Genomic DNA, 27,577 nt, shown 5'->3' on the forward strand with positions numbered 1-27,577 from the left:
AAAGACACACCCAGAAATGATGTTTTACCAGCTTTTGGGGCGTCTCTTAGCCCAGTCAAGTTGACATGTAACCATCATATTATGTAATACTCTAAAAAACAGAATGTTTTCTGAGATATAGGTACTGAGCTTCCTGGCACTTGAGCCGATGGAAAAGTCCTAACTTGATGAATGATGGAACTCGGATAAGTTCTGCCATCTCCTGTCTTTTGGTCCAAAGCTTGGTCTACCACAAGCAGGGTTTGTTAACATAGTTATAAGATATTGACTAAATATCAGCTAACTTTTTTTTTTAAAAGACCTCTTACAAAATGTTGCAACTAACCAATCACAAAAATTTACTTCATAGCTTATTCAATGCTTTCATTTAGGCTCTCATTTAGGTTTCAACAATGAGGTTATCTTAGGATGATGATGGTATCACAGGGTGAAGAAACACTGTAGGAATTTTTAATTGTATGCCAATACTGCACACAAGACCTGATGAATTACAACATCTGTTTCAGAGTCTGCTTATTTGCAAAACAAGTTCCACTGATGCTGTAATATTTGAATTGAAAATTAGCTTCATGTTGTTAAGAAGATCATATCACTTGACTGGGTTACCAGTCTACATTTGCTCTGCTACTTATTATTCAGTACTATGGAAAATTTTCATCTTAGTTCTGTGAAGTTGGAAAAATGAATTTTATGGGGTTCAGAGCTCTCTGTCTGGGAATGTTTTGTGTTCTCTTTGTCTCTCATATTTATACACCTATGCCAGACAACATTGAAGAAAGATGGAAAGTAATGGCTTTGGATGCAATGGCTAAAACTTGTACATTTGTGGTAAGATTAATATATATATTATTTTTCTCCTGGAGATTGGGATGCTTTATTGACTAAAAATGAGTGCTTATGAACTTTTTAAAATAGTATTAATATTACCATTTTGAAAGAGCCATTGCTTATTTTCTTGTGAGAGTAAACCAATCAAGTAATATTAAGTAAATAAACCTTTCTGCATCTGTGCAAAACAGTGTAAGACAGAATTCTCACTTCCAAGAAGTTTATATCTAAGTTTAAAGACTGTGTATTGTGATATGCATAATAGAAATGGTGCTGTTGAAATAAGAAGCTGTGAGGTTTATTTGATAATTTGACTTACATTTGAATTTTCAGGGGCAATCTAGTCTCATAATTATCTCACATTTGTACAGATATATGTTATTCATGTTTGTACCTGTTTGATGTTAATTTAGGGCTTTTGCTATTCAATGGCTTCCATTGTTCATCTTCAATTCTAAATTTTGGATTTCAGGGATTACCTGACTTGGTATGTGCAGAATCAATTACGAGTTCATGCAAAAATAGCTGCTTTATAAAGATAGATAAAATTAGAAACTAACATTTTTAAGGTCTTAAAATGTATTGGCTTTTTATCATATATACCTTCATTCATTCTCTACTATCCTGCAATTATTTTCACCAGTTTGTAGAGGAGAAAAAAGAGACTTAGAAGAGCACATGCAGGTAGCAAGTAACAACTCCAGGATTTAAACCCAGAGCTGCCTCATTTCAAAACCTGTACTCTTTCTGCAAACCAGTTGGCTCCCAGAAAGATATTGCAAGGGAGAAGGCAACAGCAGCAGTAGATGATCAGAAAAGAGAGAGCAATCAATGGTATAAGAGAAAAAGATGTCTCATGGTACTCCATATAGCAGACGACAGTTCTGTGAAACTACAGCTAACTCCTTCTGGTGTCTAAGTCCTTACATTCTTCCCTCTAATCGCTTCTAGAGGCTCATGTGCTCCACAACTGTCTTTGTCTCCAATGCTCTTACTCTTTGACTTAATATAAAATGAAAGAATATGTGCTTGAGCATGTGTCAACTCCACAGAGAACTGTTGTATTATCTTCCTTGATTATTTCATGTCCTTAAAACTCAGAGAGACTGATACTGATATTATTATCAAAATTACAATATTATCAGAATATCCAACTCAAAAATTCTACTTTTATTTTCTCAGCTTCAATTTTTTCTCACCATTGTTCATCTATAATAAAATTATGCACTTTATGTATTTGATGTGTATGGATTGTCCTTTATTTTTAAAAATAAGAAAAACATACATGTAATTACTTTAAAGATTGTTCTAGTAAATGTAACAGTTTTTGGCTCTTCAAGAAAAACAATTTTCTCTTTGTCAGACTTAATTATGTAATCAAAGTTATGATACCAGTAAAAATAATTAATTTTTTTAACATATGAAAGGGAAGCAAAAATCAAAGTTCTTGATAAAATAGCCTTGAAAAGTATAGGTGTTCCTGTGCAGCAATGTGTTGGATTGAAAGGCAGAGTTTGGTAGAGGAAAGCACATCCATCCTTGAACAATTTCATTAACCTTTATTTATTTTTTACCTATAAAATGAAGATACTAATAATAAATACTTTGTAGGATTTCCCTGAGAATTAAAAATCATGTATGCTAGAAGAACACAAAATAATCTCTAGAGTGGTAGCTTTTGTGATGGTTCAGAAAATACTTAAGTATCTTCTCAAAAACAGAAAGTCTGAGAAATGAGAAACAAGGCAATTAGCCAAAACTCTTATTTTTAAAAGCCAATTTGCCATATAAAAAATCAACTAAATTTACCCATTTACCAAAAACTTGATTTAAGGGATATTCTACTTTATTATGTATTTAATTAGCATGAAAATACTCAAGAATTCTTATTAGTGAAGAAAACTTAAATAATGAGACAAGATTTATTGAATACTTACATATTCCAGGCACTCCTCTACACTTACTGAAAATACTAACTTGTTTAAACTCTGCTACAGCCCATTGAGGGATTGATTATTATTGTTTGCATTGAATAGAAGAGGAAGTTGAAGCACAGAGAGTAATTTGCTCAATGTTCCACAGCTAGTAAGTCGTGGTATAAGAGGCTGGTCTGAAAAAATGGATACAGAGCTGGCTTTGACATTTACTGGCTGCAGCTTAGAGTTTCTCCAAGCATCTTTATCATTAAAGTATAGAGGATGGATGCTCTCTAAAACCCTGTAAATACCTTAAATTCTTTGGAATATTTGTAGTAATAAAGGTTGTTCAATGTACTACTGGCCACATGATTTTTAAGGTTTTGTCTTGAGCAAACTGTCCAGTGACATGACACAAAAGTCCTAGAGAAGCTGGTCAGAAATACCAAGGGGAGCTTTTTTCAGTGACATCAAATATAGGATTTAAGACTGAGGGGTAGGGTGGGGAGAGGAGGAAAGCAAAGGGCACTAATCTATTTGGAGCTGAAAACCAGGAAATTTGGGTCATTTACAATGTGGTCATGGTGATATTTAAAATTCTGGATTAAATAAAATGAAAAAAAAAAAAAGAAAAATGTGATAACATACCTACAAAAATAGTAGCTGGATTATAAGAACTGGAAGTTTTTTAGATAATTTATTATTAAGAAATTATTATAATGGGCATAAAAAACTGCCAGTAAATTGATAGATTTTGAATGAGATAGCTCTTAATCTGAAATATTGCATACTTGAGGTTTTCAAAAGCAACAACGTCATGCAATAAGATCATTACAATAATATTTGGAAATAATGTTTATAAACATTCTATTTCTTTTTGTTTATTTTGCTTATGTTGTCTTCCTTTCTTTTTTTCTTTTTCTTTACATGCATTTGATGTATTTAAAGATCCGATGTTTAATTTAATTTTGTTTTGTTCTTACAGGCTATATGTTTTGAAAATATAGGTATTATGAGATATGAAGAGTTCATTTCCATGCTATTCAGGCTGGATTATACTCAGCCACTTTCAGATGAATACATAACAGTGACTGATACAGCATTTGTTGACATTCCAGTACGTTTGTACTTGCCAAAGAGAAAGTCAGAAACCCTAAGACGTGCTGTAATCTATATTCATGGTGGTGCTTTTTGTTTTGGAAGTTACAGTAAGTTCATCTTAAAAGGGAAAAGTGTAACTGGCTGTATGTTTTCGATATAAGACCTATTGTATATAAATACACATACTTATACTAATGTATCCATGTATATATGCATACTTATATGCATATGTATAAGTATAGCTATAAATATTAAATATCTAATAGACAAAAACATAGATATAGGCATATGTTTGGCAAGTAATATGAAAATTTTGAATTGAGTTTTTGTTTTGTTTTGGTAGGCATTTTATTCTCCTCAGCTTTCATATTGAATGAACATATATCAAATGTAAATAGGGAATAAACAAACCAATTACTGAAACTTTTCTTTGGGATCAGAATATATTCAAAAGCATAAACACTGAAGTGATGTAGATGTTTTAAATGGCAAATCAGAAGCTTATGCTATTGGTTGCTACAAGATCAAGTTTGTAGTTACTGATGATAATAATAGTGCTGGAGGTTAGAATGCATGGATAAATTCACCCTCATGAAAACTTTGAAAAACTCCATCCTAGAATGGTGTTGGTATATGGGGAGCCACTGTACTATTTAAGTAAAATAATAAAATTGAGCAAATAAGTTCAATAAATAATAAATGAATCTCTTTTTTTACCTTGTCTTTCTCTAAGCCTCTTTTGATTCCATATTCTTTGAGAACCTTATAAAGATATACACTTAACCAAATATTAGTAAGGAGGATTAGACAGAAAATAAACAAGAGAAATTAATGAGGCACATAGACTAAATTAATATACAAAATGCTAAAATTGGTAGGATGCAATTTCGGCTTTCTAGTTTTCTCCTCCCTAGCTTTCTGATGACTAGCATGGAAAAAAATATAAACAGTTACAAATTTCACCGGGACTTGTTGAAACAAATAATTTTTTTTACTTAAATAGGGATTAAAGGTTTTATTCAGTTGACTAGCCTCAGAGGGCATTTGAAGAATTTGTAGAGGACATGGCTCCTCAGTTGAAGAAAGATTATAGATTTTTGTTAAAGGATGGAAAAAAAATTGAGGACATGTCCTTGCAGTTTTGGCTTAGGTGGCAGTATTTAACTTTAATGAAAATTCATGGTTGAGACCCAGTCCTGTGTTAGTATTTCGCTTTGTTTGGTTGGTACAATCCTGAAAACCATCAAAACAATATAGCTTTTGCAAGCCATATGATTTATCAGTTGCCCAAATTTCACAGAATAGAAAGGTAGCAATACATGATAAATTACTGGGCACAGGTAGAAAACCAGGGGGAAATAGGGTCCCTCTATTATATTTGCTTTATTCTTTTTACAGTCTATGAAGCAAAAAAAACAAACAAAATACAAAACTAAATAATTTCCAACACTGAAATAAGACAGTCAGCTCTTTGTCCTTAGAAAAATATTTTTTTGTTATGTGGTGAACATATTAACATTCTTACAATCAGCTACTGATTTTGATTATCCTTAGAAGTATAGGCTAATAGAACGACATCACGACATATAATAATAAAAGCAGTTGTGGAAGTAGGAAATATGATGCAGAAAGTTAGAGACTCTCTTTGGGGGATATGATTTAGAAGTGAATTTCATATTCTCTAGAGAAGCATGTGTTCTATATGGCCTCAGGAAATCCTCATAAAGATTGCTTTCCTTATCAAAGATTCTGAAAGAACCCGAGAAAGAGAATTCTAAAGCAGACATTTTGACAAGGAAGGGGATACTGTCGTTTTCTACTGCCAATAAGCCTTGAGACAGTGATTTTGAAATCTTAATGGCTCAGAATCAGCTAAAGGGCTTGTTCACCAGATCACTGAGCCTCACCTGCAGAATTTTTGATTTAGAACGTCAATGCTGGGGCCTGAGAATTTGCATTTCAAATTAGTTCCCAGTTGTTGCTGAGGCTACTGTCAGGGCACCACACTATTCTAGATTGCTTTTGGTAATCAGTGTCCTTCATGTGGCTCAGAAATTCTGGAACATGTACCTGATCAGCTGTGTCTCTCGTTCCTATCAGTGACTATTCTGAATTTGTGTCACACCCGGCTTCCTAGAGAGCTGGAGACCAAGCTTATTACTATTTCAGAAATAGAGAAATAGAGAAATGATTTAGTTCTCAAATTTTTGAACCTTCATCCCTGCCTCAATCCCTCAATCCACCATACCAGTCCCTGGCTCACTTCATTCTAATACTCTCAGAGGAAGAGGCATTTTCTCTTTTGATAAAATCAGTCTTTCTACCTTTGCTTGGTATCATCTGGCTGTTAGCCTATTATTTGACTTTATCAGTATATCTCCATCAATCCTCTGAAAGTTTGTTCATTTGCTTGTTTTAACTTTGAAATCATTTCCCCTAAATATTTTATGTTCACGGTCATCATGAAAAAAATTTCCCCACTTGTCCCTGAATTCTTCTAATTAGTCCTTTATCTAATTTTCTTTTCCTTGTTTCTACACTCCATAGGCTCTAGTCCTCCTGTTTCCTTGCTTTCTCACCTTGAATAATTCCTCAGACTTTGTAATGTGCTCCATCTGATAAAGACCACTATTTTCTCCTTGACACTTGCAGCTCCTGCCTTTGTTTTCTAGAACAAAGCATCTCCTAGACCTCCTTCTGCCATTCATTGTTTTCTCACTCACTCTCTCTCTCTCCTAGCTCTCATTTAAGGACAAAACAAAGCAAAAATGACATATTCTTTGTATTCACTCTTCATAAAAATCATAAATATTCTTGTCCTTCTTGGTCTTCTGGCTTTGACTCTATATTCTCTCTTTTCAAATCCTTTATCTTTTCCAATTATATTCTAGTGGCATCCAGTTCTGTTTCTTCTTCTCTGATACTGTTCCTGGGTTCTGAATTCATATATACAACTTCCAATTAGACATTTACATCTGTACAAACCACAGACTACTAAAGCCCATATGATCAAACACAATTCATCTTATGTCCAAACAGCCTCAGAAAACAAACAAATAAAAATAACATCTCTCATCCAAACTACCGTCTCAACCTCTTGAATGCTCAGTAGATATCACTTATTTACTGCTCTTTACTTTTCCTTAGCTCGCACATTTGATTACCACATCCCATTCATTTCACTTCTGAACATTCTTGAACTCATTAACATAATTTAACACTTCACGTCCTTTGGCAGGTATTTCTTTCTCATGTCCCCGCCTCTTTTCTGTTCAGCTTTATTTCATCCTCTACTTTTAGTGCTCTGGATCTTTCTAACATGCAAATATGGTCATATGATTTCTTTGTTTTAAATTCTTCAGTGACTCTCACCACTTAATGAAATAAATCTAAATTCCTTAGCATAGTAATCAGATTTCCTGACCCCTTCTACATTCATTAACTTTTTTGTCTTCTTCCAATACTTCTCTTTGAAATTTTGTTTCAATCATATTGTTGAAACTGTTTTTAGTTCCCTTAACACTTCATACCTTCTCATTTCTCTGTATAACTCATTTTCTAGACTGTCTTTCCTATCTAACCTCAGGAATACTACTCACCATTTTATGTTCAGATAAAGAAGTGTGTGTGTGCGTATGCGTGTGTGCATGTGTGTGGTGTGTGTGTGTGTGTGTGTGTGTGTGTGTTGGGTGGGAGCCAATGGCTTGTGCACTGAGCACGCCAAATCTCATGTGCACATCTAAGTTTGCTGCATATTGATTGTCAGAGGCTCTCTTAAAATCTAGTTGCTGTTCTTAATGCCAATATTATTATGGCATTATTATCATAATGGAGCATATTCAAAGAAATCGGAGGTTTTGAGTGTAGTTTTAGTTAATACATATTATTGCTTTTTTTCTTCCCTGAGTTCTGAACCAATTGAAAAATTATACATAGAATTCAAGTAAATGAAAGTCAAAACATTACCATTATCTCTAACAACAGCTTTGGACAATGCTTGCTTACGTGTTGTTGAAATGTCTGTTACTCTTGAGTTAGAGAGATTAACCCAGCCGTAGTTCCTGGCCCTAATGACTAGTCACTCATCTCCTCTCTAGGAAACTTGCTGCCTGAGGAGCACAGCAGGGTAGAATGCACCAGGCCACAGAGGGACCTTGGAAGTATCCTGTGTACAAACAGTACATGGAAAGAGAAAATTTAAATGGGCTGAGCCTAGTTTCTCCTCCCTCAAATACCAAAGGGCAAAGTAATCTTTTCCCCTCTGGAGAGAGTGACTGAAGCAGATGGGATGGGCACAATGTGTCATGTGGATTCAGGTCCCTCTGCATGGAAACAGGGGTGGCAGATAATGTCCTGTGTAACACTCACAATCCACAATCCTTTTTACATTCATAGCTATGACCCCTTTTGTTGCTTTTTAATTACAAAGAGTAATTTGACATTTATTTCTTCATTTCAGAGCAGACAGCTTCTGACCTCCTGAATAGATGGACGGCAAACAGACTTGATGCTGTGGTTGTGGGAGTGGAGTAAGAGAATTGTTTTATTTGTCTACTATTATTTTGGCCTTCACTATCTAGAGGTTTGGTGTCCAAATCAGGTCAGCTATGCCTCAAATACAATTTTTTAAAAATTAATCTATTTTACTTGCCACCATCACAACATAGACTGCTCGTCAGAGGGGTCCAGTATCCCATTATTCTCCCTTGATTGTGAAAATCCCTGAGTTACACCCCAGGGTGAATATTTTTGGATACACTGTTGCTCTACACATAAAATCCAGGTCCTATAAGGCCCTAGGGTGTCCCAAGTTGAGACAGAAGGAAATAAATTAACTATTACACATTTGGGATATTGGGTTGTATTGGGGCTGGTAGAAAATGTTTAATTTCAGAACAATTCTTGTTTGGAGAGATGTAGGTGGTAAAGATTAGGACCATCTAAGAATTTTAAGTCATTCTCAGGAAACGTGATCTTACATTCTGGATTTTATCTGAATGTACCAGAATGTCTTAGGAAGTTTCAGTGTTTTCTTACTCGTACGGGTATGCTCTGGATTTCTGAAGCCCGTCATCCTCACGAGTGAATTTTCTCTTCTACCTTTTCCCTAGTCCATAGTACTAAAAGAACAAGATACTTCTAATTCAATAATTCTTATAGGACCTAGTGACATAGCTTTCTCTGGCTAGGAAGATACAGGAGTTTAGAGAGTCAAATTAAGTGAAGATTTGTTCATCTAAAGAGGGTGTTTGCTGTCATAGTCATTATGTTTACTTACACTACCGAGAAGAACTTTATGTTTTCAGGGGTATTTCTAATTTATTCTGTTAGGGTAGTCTCCTTTTTTCCCTATAGCTTTTGAAGTAATGTAAACATCATCATTTTAGAATCGTTTTAATATAGCAACATAATTTTCTTCCTGACTTACACATTCTATCCAGTTCTTAGAATTTGCATTGTTCTTTGCCCTAAAAAGTCTAAACCCACTACCTTTGAAATAACAGATACCAACATCTTTTTGGTACGTATCTAAATCTAAATTAAACTTTGTTTGGGATTTGCTAGATACAGTTTATAATAAAATTCCAAGAACCCTATCCCTAACATTTAATATTAAGTAGAGATCTTAAGAAATTTTAGCACTCTGGAGAACAAAAAGAAGTTATCTCTGAGAACAGGCTAGTAGAGCTATTCTCCTGTTTTTTACTGGTCCAAGTTTATGGGAGGAAACCCATTTGCTCCCATTAAAACAGTGGTGTGATAATTTGTTTTACAGATGAATTTACTGGAAACAAGCAAGCTCCCTAACACGTCTAAGTGTTATTTATATTTCAAAATTTTTATCTAGAATCAACTATGGGCATTATTCGTGATGAAGTATATGCATTGAATTGCATATTTTGATCTAAATAACCTTGAAAAAGTAGGACACTTACCTAGAATATGCTCTCAGATCTGCTGCCTTCAAAAATTCATGGTGCTTTTTCTTTCTTTTTTTTAAAAATACATATATTTTTTATTTATTTTATTTTATTTTATTTTATTTTTTATTTTTTTAATTTTTAAAAAAATTTTATTTTGTCGATATACATTGTGGCTGATTATTGCTCCCCATTCATGGTGCTTTTCCAACAAGAGTTTTTGGAAATGTTTAGAGCACTGATTACATTGAGAACTGTAGAACATCTCCAGTGTAAAATGCACCCGGGCTAAAAATTTTGCTTATAATCCTGAGGAAGCTCATATACTCCCCTGACTCCTCACAGACAACACCATCCATGACCTTTAGGTACAAGATTGAAAACCTTTGTACTGACTTTCATTTTAATCAAAATTTAGTAGAGACTTAGGTTTGACTTTTAGAAGACTGAAAAATAGGGCCTGATGTTAAATTGAGTCTCTTTGGTATTTGAGAGCTAGTAGGACAGATACAACCATAAATGCTTTATTGTTCTGTTTTAAAGCTATAGACTAGCTCCCCAATACCACTTTCCTGCTCAGTTTGAAGATGTCTTGGCTGTGGTGAAGTTTTTTCTCCAGGATAAAATCCTTAAAAAATTTGGAGTGGATCCCACCCGAATCTGTATTGCAGGAGACAGTTCTGGAGGTGCCTTAGCAGCAGCAGTGACTCAGCAGGTACACTGTATTTGTCTTTGTGATTAGAGATAGAAGTAGTGGCTCTTATTTCTTTCCCCCCATGCAGAAGATATCCAGTTCTCCTGGAATCATTTGTTGAAAAGACCATCCTTTCCCACTGCATTATAGCAGTACTTGAGTATACACTCCATTGACCATGATGTGACTATTTATTTCTGGATTCTCCTGTTCCATTGATCTGTATGTCCATCATGCCAGTACTACACTGACTTCAACTTTGTTCTTCTTTTAAAAAAATTGTTTCTAGTACTCCATATCATTTCCATTAAAATATTAGGAGATCTTGTCAATTTCTAAAAAGAAAGCCTGATTGGATTTTGATTATGATTACATCGAATCTATAGATTTAAAGAGGATGGACATCTTAATAATATTCAGACTTCCAATGAATGTACTTTCTATCTCTAATACTTTATTAGGTCCTCTTCAATTTCTCAGCAACATTTTACTCCTTTCAGTTCAGAAATCATGTAAATATTCTCTCAAATTTATTTCTGAGTTATTTTGGAAAAGTTTCATTTAAAATAATATTTATCACATGTTTATTGATAATGTGTAGTAATACAATTGGTTTTTATATTGGCTGTTTACTTTCATGTTCTTGATAAATTCACTTATGATTCTAATAGTATTTTCAGTTTTCTACACAATCGTATCTTCAACAACTTTCTACACAATTGTATCTTCTACAATTTTCTACACAATTGTATCTTCTACAACTAGAGACAATTTTAATTCTTCCATGCTAATGCTTATGCCTTTTTTCTTTTTCTTTATATGTTCACTGGTTAGGGCCTGCAGTACAATACAAAATAAAATTGTCTTTCTTTGGATCTCAGAAGGAAATTGTTTAATATTTCATCAATAAATATCATATTAACTGAAGGCTTTAAATAGTTAGCTTTCTCAATCTGACAAAGCCATTTTAATTTCTAGTTTGCTGATATTTTCTGCATAAATGAGTATTGAATTTGATAAATGTTTCTGATACATCTGTTGAGAGGATCATGGGATTTTTTTTCTCCTTTATTCTTTGAATGTGGTAAATTATGTTGATTGACTTGTGAATATTAAATTATGATTACATTCTAGGCATGAGCCTCACTTGGTAATCATGAATTAAAATTTTTATATATCACTAGTTTCTATTTGCTACAATTTCTTAAAGATTTTGTGTTTTCGAAGAACAGATCTCTACTTTTGAAAACTCTTCGTAAGGTTTTGATAGCCCCATTGAAGAGTTTGGGAAACATTCCAGCTCCTTTATTTTTTTATAGCTTTATTGAGGTATAACTGACAGATGAAAAATTTATATATTAAAGGTGTACAACATGATGTTTTTATGTACATATACATTGTCAAATGATTACCACAAACAAGCTGATTAACATATCCACACCTCACATAGTTACCATTATTTGCTGTATGACGAGAACATTTAAGATCTTCTCTCTTAGCAAATTTCAAGTATGCAATATAGTATTATTAACTATAGTCATTATGCTGTTTATTTGATCTCCAGATCTTATTCATCCTTGCAACTAAATCTTTGTACTCTTTGACCAACATCTCCCCATTTCCCCCCACCCCCAGCCCCTGAAAACCATATCCCCAGCCCCTGGCAACTGCCATTCTACACTCTTTTTCTAAATTCCATATATGAGTGAGATCATGAAGTATTTGTCCTTCTGTATCTGACTTATTTCCCTTAATCTAATGTCTTCCAGGTTCATCTGTTTTGTCACAGATGACAGAATTTCCTTCCTTTTAAAGACTGAATAATATAAGTTGAATGATATAACATTGTGTACATAATTTTTAAATTATAAAATCCCTCAAAAGCACAAAATCTTTAATAAATTATAGAAAATAGAAACCAATAATCCATAAAAGTTTTAATTCATCATGACCAGCGAGGTTCACATCTAGAATGTAATTTTTTGAGTATATGAAATATAATTTTCTTTATCTATTCATCCATCAACAATGAGACTGATTCCATACCTTTGCTATTGTGAATAATGCTGTAATGTACATGTGAGTGTGAACATTTCTTCATGTTTTTGTTACCTTTGAAAATATATCCAGAGGTGGGATTAGTGGCTCATATGTTAGCTCTATTTTTAAAATTTTTTTCACAGAACTTTATACTCTTTTCCATAATGGCTATACCAATTTACTTTCCCTTCAACAGTGCACAAGGGATTCCTTTTCTCTACATCCTCACCAACATTTGCTTTCTTTTTTCTTTCTGATAGTACCCATTTTAACAGGTGTGAGGTAATATCTCTTAACAGTTTTAATTTATATTTCCCTGATGATTAGTGATGTTGCGCATTTTTTCAAATACTTGTAAATTTTCCAATTTTCCTCCTGTTATTGATTTCTAGTTTCATACCATTGTGGTTGGAAAATACACTTGCTATAACTTCAATATTTTTAAATTTGTTAAGACTTGCTTTGTGGCCTAACATGTGATCTATTGTGGAGAATGTTCCCTGTGCACTTGAAAAAAAATATGTCTTCTGCTACTGTTAGATGGAGTGTTCTGAATATGTCTGTTACATCTATTTGGTCTGTATTGTTATTCAAGTCTACTGTTTCGTATACATTTTTTTCTAGATGATCTATTCATCATTGAAAAAGTGAGGTGCTAAAGTCCCCTATTATTGTATAGCTGTCTATTTCTTCCTTCAGTTCTGTTAATTTTTGCTTTGTATATTTAGGTGCTCTCATATTGGGTGTGTATACATTAAAAATTGTTAAGTCCTCTGATGAATTGACCCCTTTTTCATTATATGAGGGGATCTTCAAAAAGTTCATGGAAAGATTTGTATTATCTTTTAATTCCATTTTTCCACTAACTTTTTGAGGTGCCTATGTATAATGACCTTCTCTGTCTCTTATGACAGGTTTTCACTGAATGTCTATTTTATTTGATATATGTGTAGCCACCCCTGCTCATTTTTGTTTCCATTTGGATGAAATATCTTTTTTCATTTCTTCCTTTTCAGCTCATGAGTGACCTTAAAGTGAAAGTGAATCTTGTAGGAAGCAAATTGTTGGATTTTGTTTTTTAAATCCATTTAGCCACTTTATATTTTGATTAAAGAATTTAACCCACTTACATTTAAAGTAATTATTGGTAGGTAATGACTTACTGTTGACATTTTGTTCATTGTTTTCTAGTTTTTTTCTAGTTATTTTTTGTTTGTTTTGTTTTGTTTTAACTTTCTTCCTCTCTTGTTGTAGACCTTTGTGATTTAATGTTTTTTTGCAGTGGTATGCCTTGTCACATTTCTCTTTATTTTTTGTGTATCTACTACAGGTTTTTTTCTTTGCGGTTGCCTGGAGGTTTAATAAAACATCTTATAGTTATAACAGGATAATTTAAACTGACTTCAATTTAACTTCAACCACATACAAGAACTCCATACTTCTACTTGTTCTACCCCACATTTTATGTTTTTGATGACACAGTTTACATCTTTTTATACTATGTTTTTATTAACAAACTATTCTGGCTATAGTTACTTTTAATACTTTTGTCTTTTAATTTTTATACTAGAGTTAAACATGATTTATGCACCACTGTTACAATACAAGGGTATTCTGAATATGATTATATTCTTGTATTTGCAGTGAGTTTTATGTTTTCTTCTGTTTTCGTGTTGTAAGTTAATATCCTTTTCTTTCAACTTGAAGAACTCCCTTTAGCATTTTTTGTAAGGTCTAGTGGTTATAAACACTCTCAGAGTTTGTTTGACTAGGAAAGTCTCTATCTCTCCTCCATTTTTAAAGTTCATCTTTGCTGAGTATAGTACTCTTGGTTAAAAGCATGTTTTTTTCCAGCACTTTGAATATATTACCCTACTCTCCTCTGATCTCTAAAGTTTTTGCTGAAAAATCACTTACAGTTTTTATAGGGTTTACTTATATGTAATTAGTTGCTTTTCTCTGGCTGTTTTCAAAATACTCTCTCTGTCTTTGACTTTTAAGAATTTGATCATAATGTGTATTGATAAAGATCTCTTTATGTCTAATCTATTTGGGGTTCTTTGCATTCAAAAATCTGGATGTTTATATGCTGCCTAGAAGCCTGGGTCCACAATCTGGAGCCTGGGACCACAGGGCCCACCCTGACTAACTCCTCTATTTTCTGAAAGAATTTCTGTGAGATTTATAGTCACTCTTAAATGTCTGATAAAATTCACTGGTAAAATCATCTATCTCTGGCATTTCATTTATGGCAACATTTAAAAAATACAAATCCATTAAAAATATAGAGAGCTATATAGGTTTACTATTTTTTTCTTGAGTCAATATTATATTTTATATTATAGTTTTTAAAAATACATTCATTTTATCTAAACTTACATATTCATTTGCATAGAGCATGCATTCTCCGTATGCCATTATCACCCTCAAGGGGGCAAACAGTATGTAAACAAATATATGAGAGTACTTCACAAAGTCCATGGAAAGATTCACATAGTTTTTCCATTTTATTTTTTTCATGAACTTTTCAAAATGCCCTTGTAGAGTGTAATTGTGATATTAAAATTTCGTGGTCAGGGAACAATGATGAAAATTGTCTAAAAATGGTTCATGGGGTCAATAACAAAAAAAGAGCTGGGATAGAATTTTTCACAATATTTCTCATTATAATTTTAAAATGTATAAAAATCAGTAGGAATATTCTTTCCTTCATTCTGATATTGGAAATTTGTATTTTCTCTCTTTAACTTGTGTGTTTTTAAAATTTTGATTAATTTAGATTTATTAGTTTATTCTTTTCAAAATATAAATTTTTGACAATGTCATTCTTTCTGATGTGTGTTTTCTATTTAATTGCTTCTGCTCTTATCTTTATTATTTCTTTCCTTTCACTTGCTTTGGGTTTAATTTTATCTCTTATATCTAGCTTCTTAAGGTGGAAATTAGGATAATGAATATAAACCTTTTCTAGTATATTTATTTAAAGCTACAAATGATTCTCTATGCACCGCTTTGTTTGTGTTGCAAAGATTTTGTTAGCTTGCTTTTCACTGTCATTTAGTTTGAAATATTTCTAATTTGCTTTGTTATCCATAAGTCATTTAAAATATGTTAATTAATTTTAAAAATTGGGGATTTGTAAGAGCTGCTATTTTGAGTGACTTCCAATTTAATTTTCTGTGATTAAAGAAAATACTCTACAAGTTCAATCTCTGTAAATTAATTGAGACTTGTTTATAGCCTAGCATAGCGGCAATGTTTGTAAATTTTCCAAGTCACTTGTAAAGAAGGTATATTCTATAACAGTTGATTAAAATGTTCTGTAACTGTCAATTAGGACAGGTTGATTATTGATTTTGTCTACTTGTTATATTAATTACTCACAATTTTCAGTTAAAAAGTTAACTATGACCATTTAGTTTTTGTCATTTTTCCCCAATACATTTTGAAAAATTGATTTGAATGTTATTAGGTCCATTTGTATTTAGGAAGGTTATGGCATTCAATAACATTACTAACCTTCCCCTAATGTTATCATCTTACATAACCATAATACAAATATAAAACTAAGAAATTAACATTAGTAAAACATCATTAACTAAGCTAGACTTTATTGGGATTTCAGCAGTTTTTTCACTAAGGTCATTTTCTGGTCCTAGACCCAACCTAGAATCTTATGTTACATTTATTCATCATGTCTCATTAATCTCCTCCAATCTGTGGCAGTTCTTGTCTTTCAAGACCTCCACACTTTGGAAGAGTGCTATTTTTGTCCTGATGTTTACTCATGAGGTCCTTTATCCACCTTTTTTTTACAAGAGAAGCATGATAATACTAGTCTTTAGAATCCCTTTTGAGAAATGCTGTACTGTGCTTTTCAAAATATGACTTTAGTTATGAAAACTTGAAGCAAAATGTTATACCACGTACCTCTCCATTTTTTTTTTATTTCTATTGTCTTAAGTATGAAAATAAAACAATCATGGTTGGGGCAGTTAGAAGTTTATACACACACATATGCATACATTTGTATACACACATATACACACGTACAAGCGGTCTTAAAAAAATTCATGGAAAGATTCATATTATCTTTTAATTCCATTTTTTAACAAACTTTTTGAAGTACTCTTGCATATACACACACACATTTATATTTTTACATATGCATATACATATGTAAATATATGTACATACGCACATACATATGAATGTAAACACACATATATACATATACATGTACATATGCATATATGTATGTCTATATGTACATATTAATTTGCAACATCACTCACACACACAAAGCCCTATTGTGGACCCAAAGTGGCAGTGATAGCAAAACTTCACCTTTAGTTTTGCACCTTGGGCTTCCCTTTAACCTAATCTGTGTTCCGTTTTAATCCCCTTCATGTTTACTGTTCTATGTAAATTTTCTTAGGGGAAAAAAATAAGAGGATTTCACTGCCGAAAAGAAAGTTTACAGACTATTAGACTTGTTGTTCTGAGCTCTCTTCTAACCTGAATTAATTTGCTGTGTATTTGAAAGAATATGACATTTATTTGAAGGATGTTGCTGGAGTGAGGTGGGGAGGGGGATGGGGAGTGAAAATTGGAGAATGCCCTGCTTTGAACTTATTATAGTAATTGCTGTGCAATTTACTGTATGTCAAGTATGTCTGATATTGAGTTTTATCTGAAACTGCTTTTGTGGATGTCGAGGTTCTGAAAAATGTCCAACAATTATCTAATAATGATGAAGCAACACCTTGCCACATCTATGTTTTCTGCTTTCACATTTGTAATATTTGCTCGGTTTGGCAAGTAAAGAAAGCTTAACTGACATTATGATTTGATATAGCCAAAGAGATTTATGAAGATGAGAAGAACCTATATACAGCTTTCTAGCAGGATAATTCTTAATATTAACATGGGCACCAAAAAGAGATGTAATTCTCAGTAAAATCTATCGGGCAAAACAAATTATTCTCTTGGAGGATATTAAAATCTAACCTCATTTGATTCCTTGTATTAATTAGTTATATAAGAACATAGTATCTATTTAAACTTTCTGATTTATCTATACAAAGAGATTGTTACAGCTAAAAATACTGCATCAGAACTCAATATGCTTAGATAGCATTTAAAAAGTGATTTCCTTTATGCTTTTTTTGTTTTTGTGATTATATTTTACATTATTTGTTCTTCATGGACTGGTAAACTTTTTACACGAATTATATATTTATCAAAAAGTTTTATTCCCTACACTGAGTTTACTCTGGGTCATCAGAATCAACTTTTACTTTGTAATTATTATAAACCTATTTTTTTCAAAGTGTCGTGATCCTGTGACTGATAATATGTTATAGATTTATGGCTTGAAAAACTCAGTCTCAATAAGAATTCACCACTGAGAGATCAATATTGTTGCGTACTCTGAAAAGACTTCAAGAGGAAATATTAGATTTGTTTTTCCTTTATGGATGTAAAAAAATGACTCTTTTGTTTCATATAAAATTCACATTATAAAAAGATTTCTCATCGATTAGGAAGACATGTAGATTCTACTGTAATTTTTTTGTGAACCTTGTGAATTTTTAAATTATATTCACATTGTTGAAAGGGAATGAATATTTTTACCTATGATGAAATTTTCTGGCAACATCACATGGTGGATCCTAAAATCACTAATGTTACTTGCTGATCACAATGATCTGGTAACCACTATAGTCAAGGAAAATTTCTAGAATAGTTCCTTAATCTTTAATTAAGAGGATCAAATATTTTAAAAATTTAATCATGCCGTTTAAATCTGATTTCATGGCCAAATTTTATTTTAATCTATACATTGCTCTTATTTATTTAGGATCACAGATACCTTCCTAATTTCAGAAAATAATGTGAACAGATTTGATATTTTTAAGTAATTATTAAGTCCTACTCTCCTAAATTTTTTAAAAATGTGTATTTCAAAATAGGTAAGTTTAAAAGGAAGCTGTGATAGGAGATAACTCTACTTATTTAGATTTATACTTTTGTCCTTTCAAAATATAACACTCCTACTGGTTTGGATCATTTGTCACAAGGTGAAAGTAGCACCTTATGATCTGATTTACAGTAATATTTCCACAGCATCTCTATGCCATATTTTGACAGCTATACATGATCCTATATGATGGGCATGTCTTAAAAATATAAAAAATTCTCTTTTCAAAGCAGTCTCAATCACAAATATTAATTAGAAACTATAATTAATATGTTTTATTTAAAAAAACATGATTGACATGCAGCACTTCTGGACATGGGATGATTTTCATTAGTTCATATGCTAGGTTCTGCCATTTTTGTTTATTAACCTCTCTGTAATCACAGCATCTCGATGTTATACAGACCACCTGAAATCCATCAGAAGCAGAATTATCTCTCTTCTGTTACTTTGAATCTTGCATCACCATTTTTCTGGAAGCTTCTATTCATCTCTGCTAACTGAATCGAGATGAATTGCAGAAGCCTCTGTCGTCATTTGTTATATCTTGGACTGAGTAACCCTTTCCTAAAACTGAGAGAAATTGTCAATGCTAATCTCGCCCTATGTGTGTAAAGTGGAACACATGTCTAGGGACAGTAACCTGTCTTGCGATGTACATCCTTGTCTCAGGGAAAGAAGTATCTCAATAACATTGCTAGATAAAATAAAAAAACTGGCTAACTTCCTTAGGCCTGTAAAACTAAAACATCTTTATCAATAGAGCAAGCCCAAAATTCATAGAGCTTTAAAATGATTACCCTGTGACATTTGAAGGCCGTTCATCTGATAGACTGTGACAGCAAAGTCTCCTTACTCGGGAGTGACAGATGGAGGTCGATTTGGCAGTTAGGAAAATTGTTTCACTCCAGTCTGACATGAGAAATTCAGTAACCATAACTTTGTCTTTTTCAGGTTTGGGGTAATTGCTTTTCATCACCATTGGTAACAACAGCTCACAATCATGCAATTAATCTGCTACTAAGTTACACTCATCTTTTAACATGAACTCATAAGAGATGAAGGATCTATATCTGTTTCAAGGCTACACAATTTTAGATTCCAAGTGGCCCGTGATTATGTTGAGGATGATTTTAATTAAACATTATTTTCCTTAAGTAGCCAGACTTTTTTTTTTTTTTTCTGCATGGGAGTTTAAGATTAAGAGACATTTACATTACAGATGAAGAATAAATAATCTCTCTGTATCTTGGTCTTTCTTTCCTTGATCCTTCTCTCTCCTCCAAGAGACCTCCAACATACTAGTTTTTATTCATAAATTAATTTTTAAGTCTGTTGTCTATAATGTGAAATATATTTTCTAAAAGAGATGATGGCCGAACAGCCACCAGGTAGATACCTCTTTCAATTTTGTATTTTCTCTAAAACCCGCAGATCAACCAACCAACCATCCATCAAACGAAACTCCTCTGCATATGTCTACATGTTTACGATCTTCTACTCTGTTTCTTTTCCAAAATCAACCCTCTGCCATTGCTGGATTATTTCCCTCTCAACTCCCACCTCCTCAGGGTTCTGTCTCTAAAAGTTATTCCCTTTCTTTTCGGTATCTTCAGAATCTCTAACTCTATTTGCTCTTTCATTTTAGCGTATAATCGTATGCAGGCTTTCTCATCCGAAAACGAAAGCAGAAAAGAAAGACAAAGCCAATAAGCCTTTGTGAACCTTTTATCCAATCCTCTGCTCTATACCAGTCTTCCCTTTCACACCCAACTTCAATTGAGTGAAGTCACACTTCCATTGTCTGCATGCTGACCAGGTACTGCCTCCCCACTCGTCACTCTGTTCTGCCTCACCATCCCTATCAACTTGCTGGAGCTAAGTTTGTCAGTGTCCTCTTATCTGTTTTCTTAAATCTAAGAACATTTTTTGTTGTTCTCATATGAAACAACATTGAAAAAAAATTATTTAGAACTTTTGCCAACTTTTATCTTAGAAAACTCTTTCTACCCATGAAGTCTATGATAACACCTGTCTTTGTTCTCTTCTTACCTCTCTTCCTTTCAGTTTCACATGAAGCAAACTCCTTCTCTGTACACTCCTTTACATCTTGTATTTGCCAGGGTAAACCCTTGATCATTCTGTTTTTTATCCCACTCTCTGCCTGGTCTTATGGCTTCATCTCTGATTTATCTGCTGAAGGCTCTCAAATCTGTACCTTCCACTGAGACAACTGTCCTGAACTAAAAATCCACATATCCAAGTACATTTCTCCACCTGGATGCTTCCTAAGCTCCAGAAACTCCTGCAGGCAAACCTATTCTATTCTATCTCTACGAGGGCCCTGGGACAGTTCATGCACAGCTAAATGTACTAGCTATCTCACTGTTTGTTACATGTACATATCCCTGACCAGACTTGAAGTGTTTTGGAATCTGGCAATATATATTTTTTAAAATCTCTATATTTCCAAACCCTGGCACTGTGCTTGTACTCTTCCTGCCTTCTTCCTTCGCCCCTCAGAATATCTCAGCGCTCGACTGCCCTGCCTCTCTTCAATTGGCTGTATTTGATTTGCACCTTTCTCTGACCTGGCCCATTCAGTAACAAGACAGTCTCACAGATTCTCTTCAATGTGTCTCTGTGGAGAAAATTTAGAGATTGAATACAGACACTGGCACTGTACACCTTTGGAAACAGCAGCAACTGATTACTCATCTTTGGAATCAGGTGTATCTAGCTTTGTTATTTGCCTGAGAAGGGTGTGGTGAATTCATTTTGTCCCCTCCCTGTTTATATAGTCACTGTTGGTTGCTTTCCTTTGGTCCAAAGAAATGAAAGAAGTCTACAGGTGCCACCTCAGAGCGCAGGAAAATAGCATGGTGAGAGACTGAGAGATAAAATTAGAGAGGTTGGCAGGGGTGAATTATGGAAGGGGATAGTGAGATTTTTTACTTGACTCTAAGTGGATTGTGAAATTCCTGAAGAGTTTTAGTCACATGTGTACTAATAAAGATACTGCTACTGCAAGTGGAGCATAGATTGGAAGATGGAAAAGGGTGGAAAAGAGGGCACTAGAGAAAAAATTGCAGTAATGTGAGCAACAAATATAATGTTGTGGATTAGGGTGGTGGCAGTGAGAATGGCAAAAATGTGGAAATTAAAAGAGGTGGAGGTGACAAGCCTGGGAGCTAGCAGGTTTGGGAGATTATGAGTAAAGAGGAGACAGATAGGGTTGATGGGAAGATGAGTCTGAGGGATTTGTAACATATACAAGAGGAAATTAAATATAAAACACTAATCAGAATGTCTTGTTTGGAGCAAATGCTCACTGAATATTAACAATCACAATTTTTTTGAAAAGTGAATGGGTTCTGATCCAAAGTGAGCTTCTGGGAGGTAGGCCTGTTTTTGAGAGTGGAGATGAGTCTGGTCGAAAATTTACTAATTTAATACATTTCAAATAAGTGAAATAAAAATAGGAGAGAATTAGGTGACAGACCAGATTGAGCAAGTGATTAAAATGGTGAAAAGAAGCAGGTTATGGCAATGTTCCCCTGTTGTAGAGTCAGATAGATGCTTCTCAACTTATGAGGGGGTTACTTCCCAATAAACCCATTGTGAGTTGAAAATATTTTAAGTCAAAAATGTATTTAATACATTTAACCTACCAAACATCACACCTTAGCCTAGCATACATTAAACATGCTCAAAACACTTACACTAGCCTACAGTTGGGCAAAATAATCTAACACAAAGCCTATTTTATGATAAAATATCAAATATCTCATGTAATTTATTGAATGCTGAAGTAAGAAACAGAATGCTTGCACGGGAACTCAAAGATGATCTCTACTGATGCATATCACTTTCACATCATCATAAAGTCAAAAAACTGTAAGTCGAACCACTGTAAGCCCAGGAACATCTGTACTTACTTGGGGTTTGGGAGGCGTGTGTCTTTCAGAAGGCTTATGAAGTCTATATGGCTTATAAATATGCTTGTTCAGATACCACCTCTGTGTCCTCAAACAAAAGTGGAGCCAAGCCAATATTTCCTGTGGTTGCTTACTGGATGATCAACAAACATTTTCTGAAGCATTACAAGGAAAGGCTTTTGGGTTCCTTTTACACTTGTGTCAATGACAATAATAAGTATAGTCAACATTTACTGAGTGCTGACTATATGCCCAGAATCTGCTTTAAATGCTTATCTAGCTCTCATAAAAACTATATGCTGTATTTACTAATGTTATGTCAATTTTAGAGATCAGGAGACTCATATTTTGTGAAGTTAAGTAACTTGCTCAAGATTGTAGAGTTAATATGTTATAAATCCAGAACTCAAACCCAGATATGAATGTCTTAACCACTAAGCAACACTGATTTCAGACTCTTCCTTCCTAGTTGACTGAATATTGCACCTGAACATGGTATCACCATGAGTACCAGCGTTTTTGAGTGATATAACTCTATTTTACTGCCTTACTTTTAGTACATAAAGTGGAAGGTGGGGTATTTAAGGAAAGAATAAGGAGCAGGAAAGGACAGGATGAATCCTCTAGGAAGAGAGCAGGTTAATAATCATCTTGGGTTCTTTGAAGGGATCTAACCCACGTGGGAGTTCTCTAGCTTCCAGCTTGGTTGGGACATATGTCCTGGGATGAGGCGAAAAGGTCCTTCATATTGGAATTTCTTCTTGGTGGTTCATAGTTTATTCACACACTCATTGACTGTCTGGGTATTGGTGGAATTGGGTGTAAGGTGGGGTGGGAGCAGCTGATGGAAAGGAAAATTAGTGGGGATAGCAATCACATTTGTTGTGAAGCTGGGTGCTCTGGGTTGAAAATAACAGATATGCTAAGTTTGGTAAACAAGACTTATCACTAGTAATGTGGGAACTCCTCAGGTAACAAGTTCTCATTTTCATACTTCCATCCTTCCATGGATGACACGTGGTGGATAAGTTGGTGTGGACGTGCAGGGCTCTGAGTAACCCAAACCCAAACCAGGGGCTAGATGGTAGGATCTCTTGTGAACAAGTGACCAGATTGAGAAGGCCAGTGGATGATGAGGGACTCAGTGCAGAGGCTGCAGTATAGCTCTTTGGCAGGGGAACTCTAGGAAAGTGCCACACCCTTGTTGGCACTTGTGGAGTGGGGGGGTTTTCAGTAATGCTTCCGACGGTCTGGAGTGAGCTTTATACCAAGAACAGGTGATTGTGGCAGATTACTGCTTTGAATGGGCCTTGAAGCAATTGAGGACAAAAATTGAAGCACTGATATAGGACAAAAAGTCACGGAGCATCCTTTCTCTGACTTTGCTACCAACCTCCCCTTAACCACAACTCCCAACTCATGCCACCCATGGGGATTGTTTGTGAACAAAAATAAAATGGTGTAGTAGTGAAAATGGTGCTGGCCACATGATATGCCAAGGTTTTTAGCATGACATAGAAGCTTTTCATAAACTAACCCCAAATTTTGCTTTCAAATATACAGACTTAGGAGAGCAGTTTATACCATGGTATTAATAAACTACTGTCATGATGACAGTAATATCAGTGGCATGACCTATAACTTGAGCAACCAGTTAGAGACTCAAAATGGCTGGTTTTATAAAGGAGGGGCCGTGTGAAAAATTTATATGAGACAATTTTAGTGTATATGCCATAAGTTTAGGATTAATGATGTTTAAGTATAAAAGGAAAGTTCAAATGCATAATATCTATTGTGTTTCATTGAAATAATGTTAATTATTAAAAAGGATTAAGGATAAGGATGGCTTTGTTAAAGATCTATGATAAACTTTTAATTACTGAGTTACCCAAAGGTCTATTAATATACTGAAAAAGTAATAGAATTTTAAATGGACAATTTAAGTATAGTTACCAATGTCTAAACCTTAAGGATATTGCCATGAGCTAGATATGTTTTTCCAACTTTTTTTGATCTTGAACTTTTATACTTGTTCTTTTCAAAGTAATAACATCTTGAGATGAATGTCATAATTTCTTTTGCTTTCAAGTACATGTTAGTTGCTGGCAAAATGAATACCTCATGTGGTATTCATGTGGTATTCATGTGATTTTAGAGAATGGTCCATTCAGGGCTTGTTGTGATTCAGTATTAATGTTTATTTGCAGCTTGGAACTCTGATCAGCTGGTTGTCTTTGAATCTGCACAGATCTAGGAGGAAAGAACTTAGCTATAAGTAGTTCAATCATTTAGTGTTGTTGTTGGGACCTACTTATCACATACCTGTTACTACTTCTTGCATCCTATTATTTCTTGTTCCAGGGATAGTGTCCTGTTAAAAGAATTATACACTGGGCAGCAATATTCTTTGATTTATTTTCTATGTTTTTAGTACCATAGTAAGCATTTTACTATATTAGGCTCAGTAAGGAATATAATGATAACTTAGATATTATGTCAGACTTTATGGAATTGAAAATCAGGTAGAAAGATCCATTAAGTACATTTTTATATGATAAAGGGAAAATGAAAATTGGCTTGAAAGAGGGAAAGAGCTTTGGGAGTTCAGAGGGGTTTAGAGAAAGAGGAGATTCTTTTGATCAGATATTTACATGCATAATCGCACATGTATGGTTATAAGTGTATACAAAATGTGTAGAAAATACCTGAAAAAATTCAACTGTGATAACAGTTTTTAAGGCTAAGACAAAATTGCCCACCTTGAAGAATCTGACTAGTAGGTGCACCTCCAATATCTTGAAGGGCGATGACTTTGACTTGAGTTTTGAGGAATGTCAGAGAGATAGAAAAAAAGCATTGAACGACAAATCAACAAACGACATGACAAGGGACATAGAGGTGGGAAATAGTGACACATTTGTGGGAAAAGTGATTTATCTCATATGGCATTCCAGAAAGGAAGGTTAAGGTCAAATAGCAGTGCTGGTGGATTCTTTTTGTCCCTTCCCATAGATGTGGCCTCTGTTTTTTCCCCCCCTAGATTAGTGAGATTCAGGGTGAGAAGACTGAGGGTGGGGTACTGATGGTCATCTTTGATTAGTAAATCATTTACCTAAGGGCACTGGGGAGATGTTGGGGATCTAGGGGAGTTTCTGTCAGGAAACTTTGCTTTGCCTCATTTTCATTCTAAACCTGTGAAACCTCTAGCATCTTAGGAGTGTGTTGTGGAGCTGGTAGAATATCATTACCCTTTCTGAGGTGACTTTCAGACTTCACTTTAGTCCTTCCTTTCAGTTCAGCAGACACTGTGGTGAGAGGTTGACATAGAGGTAAGGTATATCCTTCTGAGTTTTCACTTGGAGCAGCAGCAGGTATTTGTATTTGTCCAGATACTGTTGGTGCAGGTTAAGTCAAGGTTCTCTCCTGCAGTCAGCAGGGTCACAGGTGAGGTCTTGAAATGCTCATTATCTCTGGAAAGGAAAAAGTGTTCCTTATCAAATATTATACTTTTTCTCTTGCACATCAAATATTGTGAACGTTAACAAGTTTTTTAATAATTTTCTCCATTTGTTTCCAAGCACTGCACCATTCTTTCAGAAGAAGATCAATTGGCTTTTGGTTGATCTACTTTAAAAATTTATTTTATTTTATTTTTTAAATTTTATTCATTTATTATCATAACAGTTGATCGTATATATCCGTGGTGTGCAGAGATGAATATCGATTGATACCTGTGTGTGATTGATCTACTCCTGCATTTGAATAATGTTTCTTAAAATTTATGGTATGATGTTGGGAATGTTTGCCTTAGAGCCCCCAAAATAATATTTTTAAATTGTTTTAAACTTTTAAAATATTCAAAAAATTTTAAATATATGTTTTTAAAGTAAGATAATATCATTTAATAGGACATTTATTTTTCCCATTCACTCTGGTTACTTTCAGTTAGGAATTTTTACAAACTCATATGTACTGTCAATTTCCCACAGGAATATCATATTTAGGGCTGGGTTATTTCCATTTGTGATTTTTGACAAAGAACATAATTATATATATCTCTCTCTCCTCTTTCATTTTCTTTCTTTCTGTCTGTCTCTATGTCTTTTTCTCTCTTCCTCTCTCTCTTTCTCACACACAACCAGTATTTTAAAAACACTGATGTTAAAATGGGTTTGACATTTATTTTATACCATTGAAGGATATTATAAATATTGTGAAAATAATGATTTAGCACAAATATGATTTAGCACATCAATTTATGTAGATATGTGTATCCTGTGATTTCTTAAATGACTAAAATTAAATTTCATATTCTTGGTGTTTTGAAAATTGTTACCTTACAGAATTTTATCATATTTTTTCAGGTTCAGAATGATCCTGAAATAAAACATAAAATCAAGATGCAAGCTTTACTTTACCCTGCCTTGCAGGCAATTGATTCTTATTTGCCGTCTCACCGAGAAAATCAGCATGGTATAATACTGACAAGGGACACAGCTATAAAACTTGTCAGTTTATATTTCACCAAGGATGAAGCACTTACTCAGGCAATGAGAAGAAACCAATTCATGCCTCTGGAGTCAAAACATCTGTTTAAATTTGTTAACTGGAGCACTCTTCTTCCTGAGAAGTATAGAAAGGACCACGTTTATACTGAACCAGTTCTCGTAAGTCCTGGTTATTCATTGCCTGCACTCATGGATAGCAGAGCATCACCTTTGTTGGCCAGTGATTCCCAGTTACGGAGTTTGCCACTAACCTATGTTCTTACCTGTCAACATGATCTCATAAGAGATGATGGACTTATGTATGTTTCAAGACTTCGAAATGTTGGAGTTCAAGTTGCTCATGACCATATTGAGGATGGAATCCATGCAGCTCTGTCATTCATGGCATCACCATTGTATTTACATGTAGGTCTTAGGATAAGAGATATGTATATTAGTTTTCTGGGTAGGAATCTATAAACATATAATGTATATGTGTAACCCTCACTTAGTAGGTTGTAATTTGTGATATTTTGTGACTGTGCAAAAACAATGTCATTTGTGTTGTGTTAATCTAGTTTTGAATCAGTTGTAACAGGTACCATGTGTCCTTGTACTAGTTAAGTTTCTTGACTTGCATACTCTGCATATGTAAAATGTATGTAATCC

General features: G+C 34.0%; 1 protein-coding gene across 1 annotated transcript; it reads left to right on the top strand.

Moving 5' to 3' along the window:
* Nucleotides 1-690: 690 nt before the first annotated feature.
* On the top strand, nt 691-27,388 carry AADACL2 (arylacetamide deacetylase like 2). The gene is made up of 5 exons (XM_063078531.1): nt 691-828; nt 3,730-3,952; nt 8,305-8,374; nt 10,310-10,481; nt 26,786-27,388. Exons 1-5 carry the CDS (start codon nt 691-693, stop codon nt 27,386-27,388), a joined length of 1,206 nt encoding a protein of 401 aa, XP_062934601.1.
* The last annotated feature ends 189 nt before the right edge of the window (nt 27,389-27,577 follow it).

This window comes from Cynocephalus volans, chromosome 1 (assembly GCF_027409185.1).
Source record: "Cynocephalus volans isolate mCynVol1 chromosome 1, mCynVol1.pri, whole genome shotgun sequence".
NCBI lineage: Eukaryota > Metazoa > Chordata > Mammalia > Dermoptera > Cynocephalidae > Cynocephalus > Cynocephalus volans.

Excerpts from the sequence above, each read along its gene's own strand:
- AADACL2 (XM_063078531.1), top strand. The coding sequence starts at position 691 with ATGGGGTTCAGAGCTCTCTGTCTGGGAATGTTTTGTGTTCTCTTTGTC. Across the intron at positions 3,953-8,304 it reads TTTTTGTTTTGGAAGTTACA|AGCAGACAGCTTCTGACCTC; the intron begins GTAAGTTCATCT and ends TCTTCATTTCAG. Across the intron at positions 10,482-26,785 it reads CAGCAGCAGTGACTCAGCAG|GTTCAGAATGATCCTGAAAT; the intron begins GTACACTGTATT and ends ATATTTTTTCAG.